Genomic DNA, 13020 nt, shown 5'->3' on the forward strand with positions numbered 1-13020 from the left:
TGCAATGAATTTAGCTACTAAGTTCTTGGGTAAGGTATTGGAATAAGATGGGATACAGATGATTTATGATCTAAATATTCTCTGATAAGATGGTGTTTATTCAGCTTATATTTGAGGCAAAAGGAAAATTTAGACCTTAAAAATACTCAAGAGGGGCTGGGGCTATAGCTCATTGGGAGGGTACCTGCCTCGAACGTGTGAAGCACTGGGTTGGATCTTCAGCACCACATAAAAATAAATAAAGATGTTGTGTCCAACTACAACTAAAAAAAATATTTTTTAAGAAAAGATACTCAAGAAATTACAGCTCAATTCCAGATGCTGGGTTGTGGGGGGGGGTGATAAAGGAATAATCTTCTAGGAGATTGGTTGGTAAAAATTTTCAGTAAAAGACATATAATTAATAACTTTCTGGCACTGTGAACCATATGGTCTCTGTTACAAATATTCAACTTTGTCACTGTAACACAATAGACCTTTACAAAACAGGCAAGGGGCTGGATTTTGTTCCCCAGCTCCCTTAACAGCCTGAATCATACTGAATTATACTACCAATTATGAGGAGGCTGATCTGGGCAGAAAATTATTGTTAGGGCCCCATGATGATTCCTTAGTTTCTATTATTCCTAATATCTTTCTTCTGATAAGACTATAAAAAATTCTCTATCCCATGTATTTTTCCCATAATTTAATCATATTTCACAGAATTTTGCTAATTAGATATTTATTTAAATAAATAAGCACTTTCTTTAAAATTAATATATTTGTTATCTTGCTCAAGTTGAGAACAAACTAAATGAATAAGGGAGTGTGTTTTCTTTTTTTTCCAGATGGGGTCTTACTGTATTGCTGAGACTGCTCTCTAATTCCTAAACTCAAGGAATTATCCTGCCTCAGTCTCCCACGTAGCTAAGAGTACAGGTGTAACCACCATGCCCTCCAGAGTCTTGATTAAGTGAAAAAGATGAGATGAAGAGAGAAGGGGAAATAAAATAAAAAACAGGCTTGTTCACCAGGGCAGATAGGGTACACATTATTTAGCTAAAACGAAATTATAGAAACACAAAAAGGAATAAACATATCACCATGAAGAGAATTGAAGGAGAAAAGAAAGTGTTTTTACATCATCCTGAAAGCTTTAGGCTTTTAATGGTGGGCACCGATATCTACCATTAAAGAATCTTATAGAATAGTTTCACTGTCCTAAAAATCTTCTATGCTCTATGCATTCCTTCTGTCCCCAGTTCTTGGCATCCACTGATATTTTACTGTGTCCATAGTTTTACTCATTATAGAATGTTGTATAGATGGAAAAACACAGAATATAGTCATTGCAGATTGGCTTTCTTCATTTGGCAATATGTATTCACATTTTCTTCATGATATTTCAAGGCTTGATAGCTCATTTATTTTTAGTGTTCAATAATATTTCACTATCTGGATGTACCACAGTTGTTTATCCACCCACCCAATGAAGAATATTTTGATAGCTTCCAAGTTTTGGAAATTTTGCTACAAAAATTCAGCTACAAACATCAGCTTAAAAATTTTTTGGCACATTTGGGTAAAAATAAATGAGTGTGATTATATGATGGGAGTAAATTTATTTTTGTAAGAAACTCAAATTGTCTTAAAAAGAGACTTCAACATTTTGCATTCCCACAGTAATAAAATGATAGTTCCTGTTACTCTGCATTCTCATCAGGATTTGGTATCAGTGTTTTGGATTTTGGCTATTCTAGTAGGTATGTAATAGTCAATTAGTATTTTTATTACTTTTGCTGTTTACTTTCTTTCCGTGCTGGGGATCCAACCCAATGTCTCACACATGCTAGGGAATCTATTGTTCAAACTTGAAATTCTATAATGACCTATGATGTTGAACATTTTTGTATGTTTGTCATCTGTATATCTTGTGAGTTATCTTTTCCAGTGTTTTACTTATTTTTAAAATGGTTTTTTCTTTATTGGTGAGTTTTAAGAGTTCTTTGTATGTTTTGGATAACAGTCTCTTAATAGATGTATACATTGCAGATATTTTTCACCCAATCTGTAGCTTGTCTTTTAATTCTCTTGAAAATGTACTCCATAGAGCAGAAAGGTTTCTTTTTTAGATTAAAAAAATATTAGAGCATTATAGTTATACCTAGTAGCTGTGTTCATTTTGGCAAAATCACACCTGCAAGGAATTTTATTTCAATTCCCATTTCCACTTCTTTTCCTCCCCTTCTCCTTTCCACTATTCTGCTTCCTCTGCTCTGCTGCCTTCCTTTTGCTTATTTATTTTTGATTGGTACTTCTACATATACATAAAGGTAAAATTACCTTTAGTACATTTATAGATGCATATAATATAATTTTGTTAAATTCATTCCATATTTCCTCCCCATTCCCATCTTCCTTCTTTATCATTCTCTACCTTCTACTCCACTGATCTTCCCTATATATCTGATTCCCCCATCCCACCACTTTCTTTCCCTTATTTTGCCATAGCTTCCACATGTAAGAGGAAATATTTGACCCTTAATTTTTTGGAGTCTGGCTTATATCAGTTAGCATAATATTTTCCACTTGCATTCATTTACTGGCAAAAGCCATTATTCATTCCTCTTTATGGCAGAGTAAAACTCCATTGTGTATGTATACCACATTTTTTTTTTTATCCATTCTTCTCTTCCAGGCTTCTGGGCTCATTCCATGATTTGGCTATTGTGAACTATGCTGCTATAAACACTGAAGTGACTACATTGCTAAGTATGCTCATTTTGGTTCTTTTGGATAAATATCAAGCAATGGAATAACTCACAGAGCAGAAATTTTTAATGTTAAAGTCCATCTCATAAATTTTTTTTCATGGAAGGAATCTTTGGTAATTGTATTTTAAAAAGTCATTGCCATATCCAGTGTCACCTAGATTTTCTCCAATGTCATTTTCTATGAGTTTTGTGTTTTATACTCAGGTCTATAATCCATTTTGAAAGGTACAAAGTTTGTCTCTAGATTTTATTTTTTATTGCTCATGGATATCCATTTATTCTAGTACCATTTGCTGAAAAGACTATCTTTGGTTTTTTCCTGGTTCTCAGATTTTCTACATAGATAATCATGTCATTGTATTTCTTTTGTCTCCTTTTTTGAAGACCAGTTGACTATATTTATATGGGTCTATTTGTGGGCTTTTTGTTCTATTGATCTATTTGTCTAGTCTTTCACTAAAAACTCACTGTGTTGATTACATAACTTCACAGTGTTAAGTCAGGTAATGTCAGTTTTATGACTTCTTTTTTGATATAAATTGGCACATTTTGGGTCTTTTTCTATATAAAATAGAACTGGTTAGCTGAAATTCACAAATAACTTTCTAGAATTTTTAATAGAATTGCACTGAATCTATTAAGTTGTGAATAACTGACATCTGACAATATTACATCTTTCATGAAAATGGAATATCTCTTTATTTAGTTCTATCAGATTTATATAGTTTTCCTTACAGATACTGTACATATTACACAAAAATTTTGTGTTGCTAATGTAAATGATACTATGTACTTTGAATAACTTTATTTTTTTGTGCCTGGTTCTGAGGAGTGAACCCAGTGCCTCACACATGCTAGGCAAGCACTCCACCACTGAGCCACAACCCCAGCCCTAATTCTATGTTTTTAATTTCAAATTCTATTTGTTTATTGTGGTACATAGAAAAGCAAATGCCTTTTGAATATTAATCCTGCATTTTGCAACCTATTTGCTGTTCCAAAAGTTTTTTCCTGGTTCTCAGATTTTCTACATAGATAATCATGTCATCTGAACAGTTTTATTTCTTCCTTCCTAATATGTACAGTTACTGTTTCCTTGCCTTGCTTTATTGCATTAGTAGGATTTCCAGTACAATGTTTAAATAGAGTGGTAAGAGTGGGCATCCTTGCCTACTTCATGATCTTAGAGGAAAAGCTTCTAGTTTCTCACCATTAAAGTACCATGTTAGCTATAGGTTTTCAGTATTTTTTAAATCAAGGTAAAGAATATCTCCTTCTATTCTTAATTTAATGAGATTTTTTAAAGAAACCATGCATGGATGTTGAATTTTGTCAAAAACCTTTTATTCATCTATTGATAGAAAGATTTTTTTAGACTTTTTAAGACTACCAATGTAATGGATTAATGTTGATTGATCTTTAAATGTTGAACCAATATTGCACATCTGGAATAAATCCCACTTGGTCATAATGTGTAATACTTTTTATACATTATTTAATTCAATTTGCTAATATTTTGTTGAGTATTTTTACATCTATGTTCATTAGAGATACTCATCTATAGATATTGGTGTTATAATGTTTTTTCAGGTTTTTATAGTATTAATTCTGGCCTTTTAGAATGAATGGGGAAGTATTGTCATTGCTTCAAGCTTCTAGAAAAGATTATAGAAACGTGATATAATTGCATCCTTAAATGTCTGGTGGAATGCACTAACAAAACCATTTGAGCCTCGAACTTTCTGTTTTGGAAGGTTCTTAATTGTTGACCCAATTTCTTTGATACATATCTATTAGGATGCCTATTTCTTCTTGTGTAAGTTTTAGAATATTGTGCCTTTCAAGGAATTGGTAAACTTCAGCTAGGTTATCAAATTTGTGTTCATAGTTTTTATCATCTTTTAATGCCCATGGGATCTGCAGTGATGTCCACCCTTTCATTTCTGTTATAATTTGTGTTTTCTCTATTTTGTCTTAGCCTGGCTAGAAACTTATAAATTCTACTGACATCTTCAAAGAACCAGTTTTTGGTTTCATTAACTTTTTATAGTGCATCCCTGTTTTTAATTTCATTGACTTCTGTCCATTTTTTTGTATTCTTTTTCTTTTTATTACTTTGAATTTAATCTGTTATTCTTTTCTAGCTTCCTAAGTAGATGTTCAGTTTATTAATTTCAGATATTTTTCTGTAATATAGGCATTGAATGGTGTAAATTTCCCTCTATGCCCTGCTTTTGCTGCATCTTATAAATCTTGATTAAGTTGTATTTTCATTTAAAAGTATTATGAAATTTCTACTCTGTTCTACTGTTATCTTGAAGTATGTTAATATCAAAGTATTTGTGGAATTCCAAATCTCTTTGTGTTATTGATTTCTGGTTTAAATCCATTCTTATCTAAAGGCAAATACTTATGATTTTTATTTTAAAAATTTTGTTAATGTGTGCTTTATGGCTCAGAATATAGCCCATCTGGCTCAATGTTCTATGTTAGCTTGAGCAGTTTTTGTATTCTGATGTTGTTGGGTTAAGTTATAGATGTCAATTGCATCCAAGTGGTTGATACGATGTAATTATATCTTTATTCAATTTCTGCCTGCTGGGTCTGTTCATTTCTGATAGAAGGATGATGATGTTTCTAACTAGAAAAATGGATTAATCTATTTCTCCTTCAGTTTTATCAGTTTTTTATTATGTATTTTGGTGCTCTTTTGTTATGAACACACACATTGAAGACTGCCATGTGTTTTTGAAAAATTAATACTTTTCTCATGATATAATGCTCCTCTACTTTATTCCTGATAATTATCATTGTTCACAAGTCTGTTCTTTTTGAAGTTAATATAGCACTTCATCTTTATTTGTATTAGTTTTAGAATAATATACCTTTTCCCATCCCTATTCTTTTAAAAGTTATTTAATTTTTTTGTAGTTTTATATGTATAAATAAATAAATATCTTTATTTTACTTATTTATTTTTATGTGATGCTGAGGACCTAATCCAGGGCCTCACATATGCTAAGCAAGTACTCTGCCACTGAGCTACAACCCCAGCCCTTCCATCCTTATTCTTAATCAGTATGTATTTTGTAAACAACATTCACTTGGGTCTTATTTTTTTAATATTTATTTTTTAGTTGTAGTTGGACACAATACCTTTATTTTATTTTTTATTTATTTTTATATGGTGCTGAGGATTGAACCCAGGACCTCGCATGTGCTAGGCAAGCGTGCTACTGCTGAGCCACAACCCTAGCCCTTGGGTCTTAGTTTTTGATCCCATCTGACAATGTCTATATGTTACCTAGTGTATTTGGATCACTGGCATTTAAAGTGTTTATTGATATAGTTGTATTAATATCTAACATATTTGTGTTTGCTATTCACTGCCATGTTCTTTGTTCTTAATTTTGTCTTCTACTCTTTTTTTTTTATCTTTTGTGGTTACAATTGAGGATTTTATATAGTTCTCTTTTTCTTAGCATATCAATTATACTTCTTTTTTATTTTTTAAAAAAATATGGTTGCCCTATAGTTTGCAATACACATTTACAACTAATCCAAATTAATGTTCAAATAACACTATTGAAGCAATACACAAGAGGTAAACACAAATTGAATGAGACTGCTGCTAGTATTAGATTAGTATACTATTTTACAGCAAACATTTTTTACAAGTAGAAGAAATACATTCTAAAATACTGATAAAATATAGTAAATACATAAACCAGTAACATAATCATTTGTTTTTAAATAGCCATTCAATGATTCCATCCCATACATGAGTGTATGTTGTATACTTTTATATGACTGGCAGTGCAATAGCTTGGTTAACACCAGCATCACCACAAGAACAGGAATAGTGCATTACACTATAATGATATGGCTACAGTGTCACTACTTGACAGGAACATTTTCGCTCCATTATAATCTTATAGGACCATTATCCTTACAAATAGAACCAGAAACTGAAAGTCTCTGCAATATTATTTTTAGATCCTCAACTTCCAATCCTTCCATTTTCAAAAGACTCATAAGATTTTAATGGGGAAATTAAGCCCTGAAAATCATGGTTGTTTGTAAACAAAGCTTTTACTTAATTTATATAAAGGAAAACAACTACATGAAAATATATCGTACTTTCTTTGAAAGTAACTTTTTTGAAAAAAGATTCAAAAAGAAATGATAGCCTAAAAATCCTGCCCTAGAATATCCATTTCTTTGTCACTAGGCAAGCCACCTCTTAAGCAAGTTATATAAACATGTGATTAAATGTAATGAGACTGATTTTTGTGTGTGGTTGAGTGTTTAGATTTCTTATTTAAAGAGACAAGTGATTTAACTGTCATTTGTACAGAAACTGAAGTGTTACTCCTTTTACTATTCAAAGTATATGCTATTTTAGGTTTTTATTTTTTTGGTTGTTTAATTCTACTGATACGTGGATGTATATTACTTATTCCATGATGAGAGACAGAGTGGGATTCCTAACAGTGACATGTTCAAAGCACATTCAGAGATTGAGATTCTATACTTTGTATATGAAGGAGCCATTATGAACCTAGGATGTCTATAGGTGTGCATGTGAGAGAGAAAAAGGAGAGAGACAGAGAGTGAGTGAGAAAGGTTTTGAAAAATTGGCTAGGACTATAGTTCAGTGGCAGAGTGCTTGCCCATCATGGGTGAGGCACTGGGTTTGAGGCTTAGCACCATGTGAAAATAAAACAAATAAAATAAAGGCTTGCTGTCCACTTACAACTACAAAAATAATTTTTTAAAAAAGAGTACAAGACTATGCACTCCCAAAATAGAAACATGGAAGCTATGACAAATCTCCTTTTTCTATAATGTTTCTAAAACTACAAAATCAAAAATGAAAGAACAGAGGGGGAAACAAATTATAGAACTAGTTTCAAGTTTCAATGTTGGCTTTCTATAACTCTCCAATTAGTTCCTGAGTAGCTTGCAGCCTAACCTTCAGGAAATAACCTTGGATGATCAACACATTTTCCTTTCCCCCACAAGTCCTGGCCCTTTTCTCTGCTCTATTAGAAAATGCCCACTAAATTCACAGGGTCATGGGAACATGCATGTAAGATCAATGTGCAGAAAGTTTATTCACCAGAGTCCAACAATTTATGCTGGCAGATGAAGACTTTCCAAGTTCAGAGAAAAGCTTGGTTCAGTGCTTCCAAAACACTGATGTTATTTTAAAAAGCAATGTTTACTAATGAAGAAAAGAAAATGAAAAAAATTTCTTTCAAAAGCTTAAAAGTTAGCACGAAGTAAATAAGAAAATAAAAATAGAAAACTTCAATTACTTATATATCATCATATTTTAAATTTAATTCTCTCTAAACTCTTAATCCTCTTTATAAATACTTGGTGAATATGAGAAGCTTTAAAATTTTAGGAGGAGGCATGAACATACTCTATATACAAAGATATGAAAAATTATACTCTATATTTGTAATAAGAACTGTAATGCATTCCACTGTCGTGTATTTAAAAAAAATAAAATCAATAAAACTAAAAAAACAATTTAGGAGGAAAGCAACTTTTATAAAATTCTGCAAGGTTGCACCATTTTAAACTTTGGGACCTAATTTTAATAAGAACCTTATCATTGCCAGGAGTATGATATTATTTTTAGCTAACAAGATTAAATATCAAAAGTAGATCTTTAGTCAATGTTGCTTCTATTCACAAAAATTTAATATAAAAGCATGGAAATATTAAAATATAAATCTGTTAAGCAATATTTGGTTTTTAGTTTTGAAATATTCAAAGAACATTTTTTTTTGTCTACATGTTGCTTGTAACAGAGCTAAACATCAAAAATATACAGATTAAGCAGTGGCTTTATTGTCGCATGTTTTATTATTTATCACATACATTTCTCATTTTCTCCCCATTTACATTTCTTATTGCACATACCATTTGTAATTATTTTATTCACTATTCCTTGTGGAGGACAAGAAATATGTGACTGTTTATTCGTCTGTGGTACCATTTCCTGTGTTTCTGACAGGGTTCCCTTAGCTTGGTCATATGTGCTACTCTTAGGATCGTTGAGGATCTGAAGTAAAACAAGGAAATCTTTAAAGAACTATACTTTCAATACAATTTTATGAATGCACTAAACCACCACATCTCATAATTAAATTAATATTACTACTGCTAATACACATATACATATATGCTCTATATCAATAGGTATTTGGGGATGTCATAGCAGTGCACTTTGCAAGGCACCATGATTTACACTTTAATAGACTCAAGTCCCCACCATTTTCACTTACCATTTATATATACTGAACAAGTGAGCCTGTAATGTGGGCAAGATAATTAAAAGTATCCATCTTCCATCTACCTCCCTGAGATTATATAACAAAACTTTTCTGAAACAAAATACAACTTATTGGAAAAGTGGTCATCTATAATTTTGTAATTTTTGGAATCATTTGAAAAATTATATAACTCAAAGAAAAATTAGAACAGTATAGGTCAAGTCTTCACAAATTTAGGCACACTCCTAGTAATATTTATAGATAACATAGATAGTTCATGCCTATACCCATACCTCAATCTCCCAGGCCTTTGAATGATATTCTAATCATGAAATTGCTGACTTAGACAAAAGAAATGTTTGGTTTATGAGAATATTAAGTGGCTTTTCCTATTGTTTAAAAAAATAAACACAGCAACAACAATAAACCCAGAGCAGAATTAACAATTAACTCTGAACAGAGATCTTCAAACTTCCCTTTATTATTGTCATGAGGGATGTACATGTGCATACAAACACTTTCACTTTGAGTGTATTCCTATTATTTTCAGTACAGTGGGAAAGAGAACATCACATTGTTGCAGGAAATATAACAAAGGCTAGAGAGTAAGAAAATATTCAGAAAAGGGAAGGTTAACATCAATGACTAGAGAGACAGAGATATTACAGAATCTGATGGTTAAACATGAATTGTGTAGTTCAGTGATTAAAATTCTCAAACCTAATGAGCAACCTATTGGTGTTACGATGTACAAGCTTTTTCTAGATGTTTTTCCATGGTATAAAAGGCTAAACAAACAATGATGAATTTGTATTAGGGTTGTGAAAAACCAGATACAGTGAAACCATAGTTTTCTTATTTGAGAATTTATAATAACTTGATATCAGAATGAATTAGAAAGGAGAAAAAAATGAATGTTTAAAATATTTCAAAGCACTTATGTCCTTTAAGAACTGTAGAAATTTATATTTCAAAAATAATGTAATTATAATTATAAGCAATTATTATTTAGTAAATAGACCAACAAAAGGCCTAATGACCTACTCTATACACTTGCAAAATAAAAAACCTGCATATCTTAAAAATACACAGCACATACTTACCTTTGCAACTACTAGTTTAAATTGCTGAATTTTTCCTGGACATGGCAAGAAATAACAAGGCATATTACCTTTATTCCTAAAATCTACCTCATTAAGCTCCAAAATACTCTGTACTAATACTTTTTTATGTTTCTTTCTGATCAATTCCTAGGACTTGTTAAACTATTTCAAAACTATCTCTTATTTTTTTTAGCCAGACACATAGGAGAAATCTAATAATAAATTTTATAAAGAAAATTTAAGATCAGGTAGATATTTATTTCATATATTAAAATGTAGCTTTAAGTTTTTACCTGATCAGATCTCTTCTCCAAATGTTCATTTTTTGAATTTGTGGTGTGCATGCTAGAATTTAAAAGAAATAATAATTTGAAAGTATTTTGGGACTATAAATCCATATGAAAACAAACATGATTAAGTGACATTAATTTTTTAATTATTTTTAATCATAAAGTTATATCATAATGAAGTCAGATAACCTTTATATGACTTTATCTGAATATTTGCTTTTAAAATTATTAATCAAAACCATGTGAATAAAACCTAAAAACCATTTTCATATAGAATTTAATACTTCTCTCTAGTTTATAATATTTTAGAATCACATGTAAGAAAATTCAGTTCTTTATTTTCACCCATTGATTTACTGTATCTTCAGTTATAAACCTGCATGAGACTCCAAGAAACTTTAAAATGAAATATGGAAGATGGCCAACTAGAGGTACTAGACATGCCTTCTTTCTGAAAAGAAGGATCAAAAGCAAAGAATAAAAACTTGCTATTCAACTAGAATACATGGGGGAGAGCACTGGAAAGCAGTGTTAGTGAAACAGAGAAGCAGTGAAAAACAGAGGCTCAAGATAACCTTTTAAAAAAAGGAACAAGCTATCTTGTATCAATTGCCCTGTCACCCAGTCTGGACTAGCTAGCTTCAAACTGAGAAAGTCCTCCTATTGTGATAGATATTTTCTGAGGGTACAGGAAAAGATAACATGACACCATCAGTATCAATGTGAACCTTCTACAACTCAGTTATATCATTGTTGCTACTCTGTAGTATAAAAATAAAATGCCTAACCAGAAATATGAAATATGAGTATGGGAAACAAAGAACTAGTATTTAAAAGGAAACTAACAAGAGAATATAACTATGCCTCCCTACACTAAATGCTCAGCCTTTGGATAAGAATCTGCTAAGCCAGTGTTGGCGAAAATAAACACTGCTTCCTGCTGAATGCCTTGGAGTCCAGTGTCTCTGTGAGAGAATCCTGCCAACACTAGTAAAAGAAAAAGGTAAATGGCAGGCCCCAACAACCTTCATTGACACCATTAACACCTGATGTTTTTGATTTGGGGGAATTCTGTAGCACTCATGGACCCTGAAACTGGTTTGGGGAGTTGTCATGGAGTGTGCATCATTGCACCACTCCAGAGAGGTAGCTTAATTCATGTCATACTTTCCCCCACACAGATTGTTGTTGCACAGTGCCATTTTGAGATCAAATCCATTTATTCCAAGCTACATCCACTGTGCATGCCATGCCATATCAACTGGAATGTCTCCACAACCACATTGCCTATGGAGACTTAAGGAACCCCCTTCCTACTGCTGAGCACATGCACCTGCTAGAGTAGAACTTCCCCCATGCAGCCCAAAAAATCTGATGGAAGCTGCACCCCAGCCATTGCACCAACCATGCCTTGCTTACCTGGGCCAGCCAGAGGAGCCCAGCCCACTTATAGACCTGCAGAAACTGGGAGGCATCTCACATGAGCTGCCCCAAAGTGATATGCAAAACTCACCACCACAGGCATTGTCAACATTGATTACAACTGAAGAAGCTACAAAATGACTATATTTCTGTGGCCTAAAAGAACCAAAGCTAATGTATCCCACCCAACCAGTGCCTTATCTTCAGGAGAAATTCTTCTACTTATGGAAGCCACTCAATAAAATTAAATAGAGCAAAAGATTATCTGATGTGCAAATATCATCATAGAGACACAAGAAGCATGAAAAAGGAAGGTAATGTAACATCTCCAAAGGGACATAGTAATTTCCCAAAGAAAATGAAGTTGATGAGATACCTGAAAAAGAATGCAAAATAATAATTCTAAGCAAACCCAGTGAGATAAAAGAGAATACAAACTGATAAACCAACATAAATTAAGAAAATAATTCATAATCTGAAAGAAAACAACATAAAGACAGAGATCATAAAAAAGAACCAAGTGAAATATTAGAACGGAAGAACTTAATAAGTAAAATTTTAAAAACATGGTTTTTAAACAACTGATCAGATCAAGCAAAAGAAAAAATTTCTGAATTTGATAGATCCTTTGAAATAACTGTCAGCCAAAACAACAAAAACAAACAAACCACAACAACACCCTATACCACTAATAAACAAATATTTGCATTATGGATGTATCAGAAGGGGAAGGGAGGAAGAAAAGTGTAGAAAACTATTCAGTGAAATAATAGCTAAAATAAATGTTGAGAAAATTACAGACATCCAGATCCAGAAGATTCAAAGGACTCCAAATAGATTTGACCAGGCCCTCTCAAACACAAAAATCAAAACAAACAATTCTCAAAACAGCAAGAGAAAAAAAGCACTAAGTCACACTTAAGGAAGAGCTCATTAGATAAACAACAGTTTTCTCAGAAGAAATCTTATAGGCCAAAAAGGGAATGGGATGATATAGTCAAATCCTGAAAGAGAAAAATTGCCAATCAAGAATTCTATATCCAATGAAGCTGATTTTCAGAAATAAAGTCTTTCCAAAACAAACAAAAATTAGGATGTTCACCACCACCAGATTGGCCTTACAAAAAATGTCTTAAGAGAGTTCTATATTAAGAAATAA

The 13020-nt window shown here is 32.1% G+C and overlaps 1 protein-coding gene across 1 annotated transcript in view; it reads right to left on the reverse strand.

The window, feature by feature from the left end:
* Positions 1 to 10493, reverse strand: part of Slc9b1 (solute carrier family 9 member B1) — a 108291-nt gene extending 97798 nt beyond the window's left edge. The window contains exons 1-2 of the mRNA XM_026398139.2: positions 10435 to 10493; positions 8694 to 8845 (exon numbers count right to left, since the gene is read on the reverse strand). Coding sequence (XP_026253924.2) covers positions 8694 to 8845; positions 10435 to 10493 — 211 coding nt within the window. The remainder of the gene's footprint in view (positions 1 to 8693; positions 8846 to 10434) is intronic.
* Between the last annotated feature and the right edge of the window lie 2527 nt (positions 10494 to 13020).

The sequence above is a fragment of the Urocitellus parryii genome, chromosome 10 (genome assembly GCF_045843805.1).
Source record: "Urocitellus parryii isolate mUroPar1 chromosome 10, mUroPar1.hap1, whole genome shotgun sequence".
Lineage (NCBI taxonomy): Eukaryota > Metazoa > Chordata > Mammalia > Rodentia > Sciuridae > Urocitellus > Urocitellus parryii.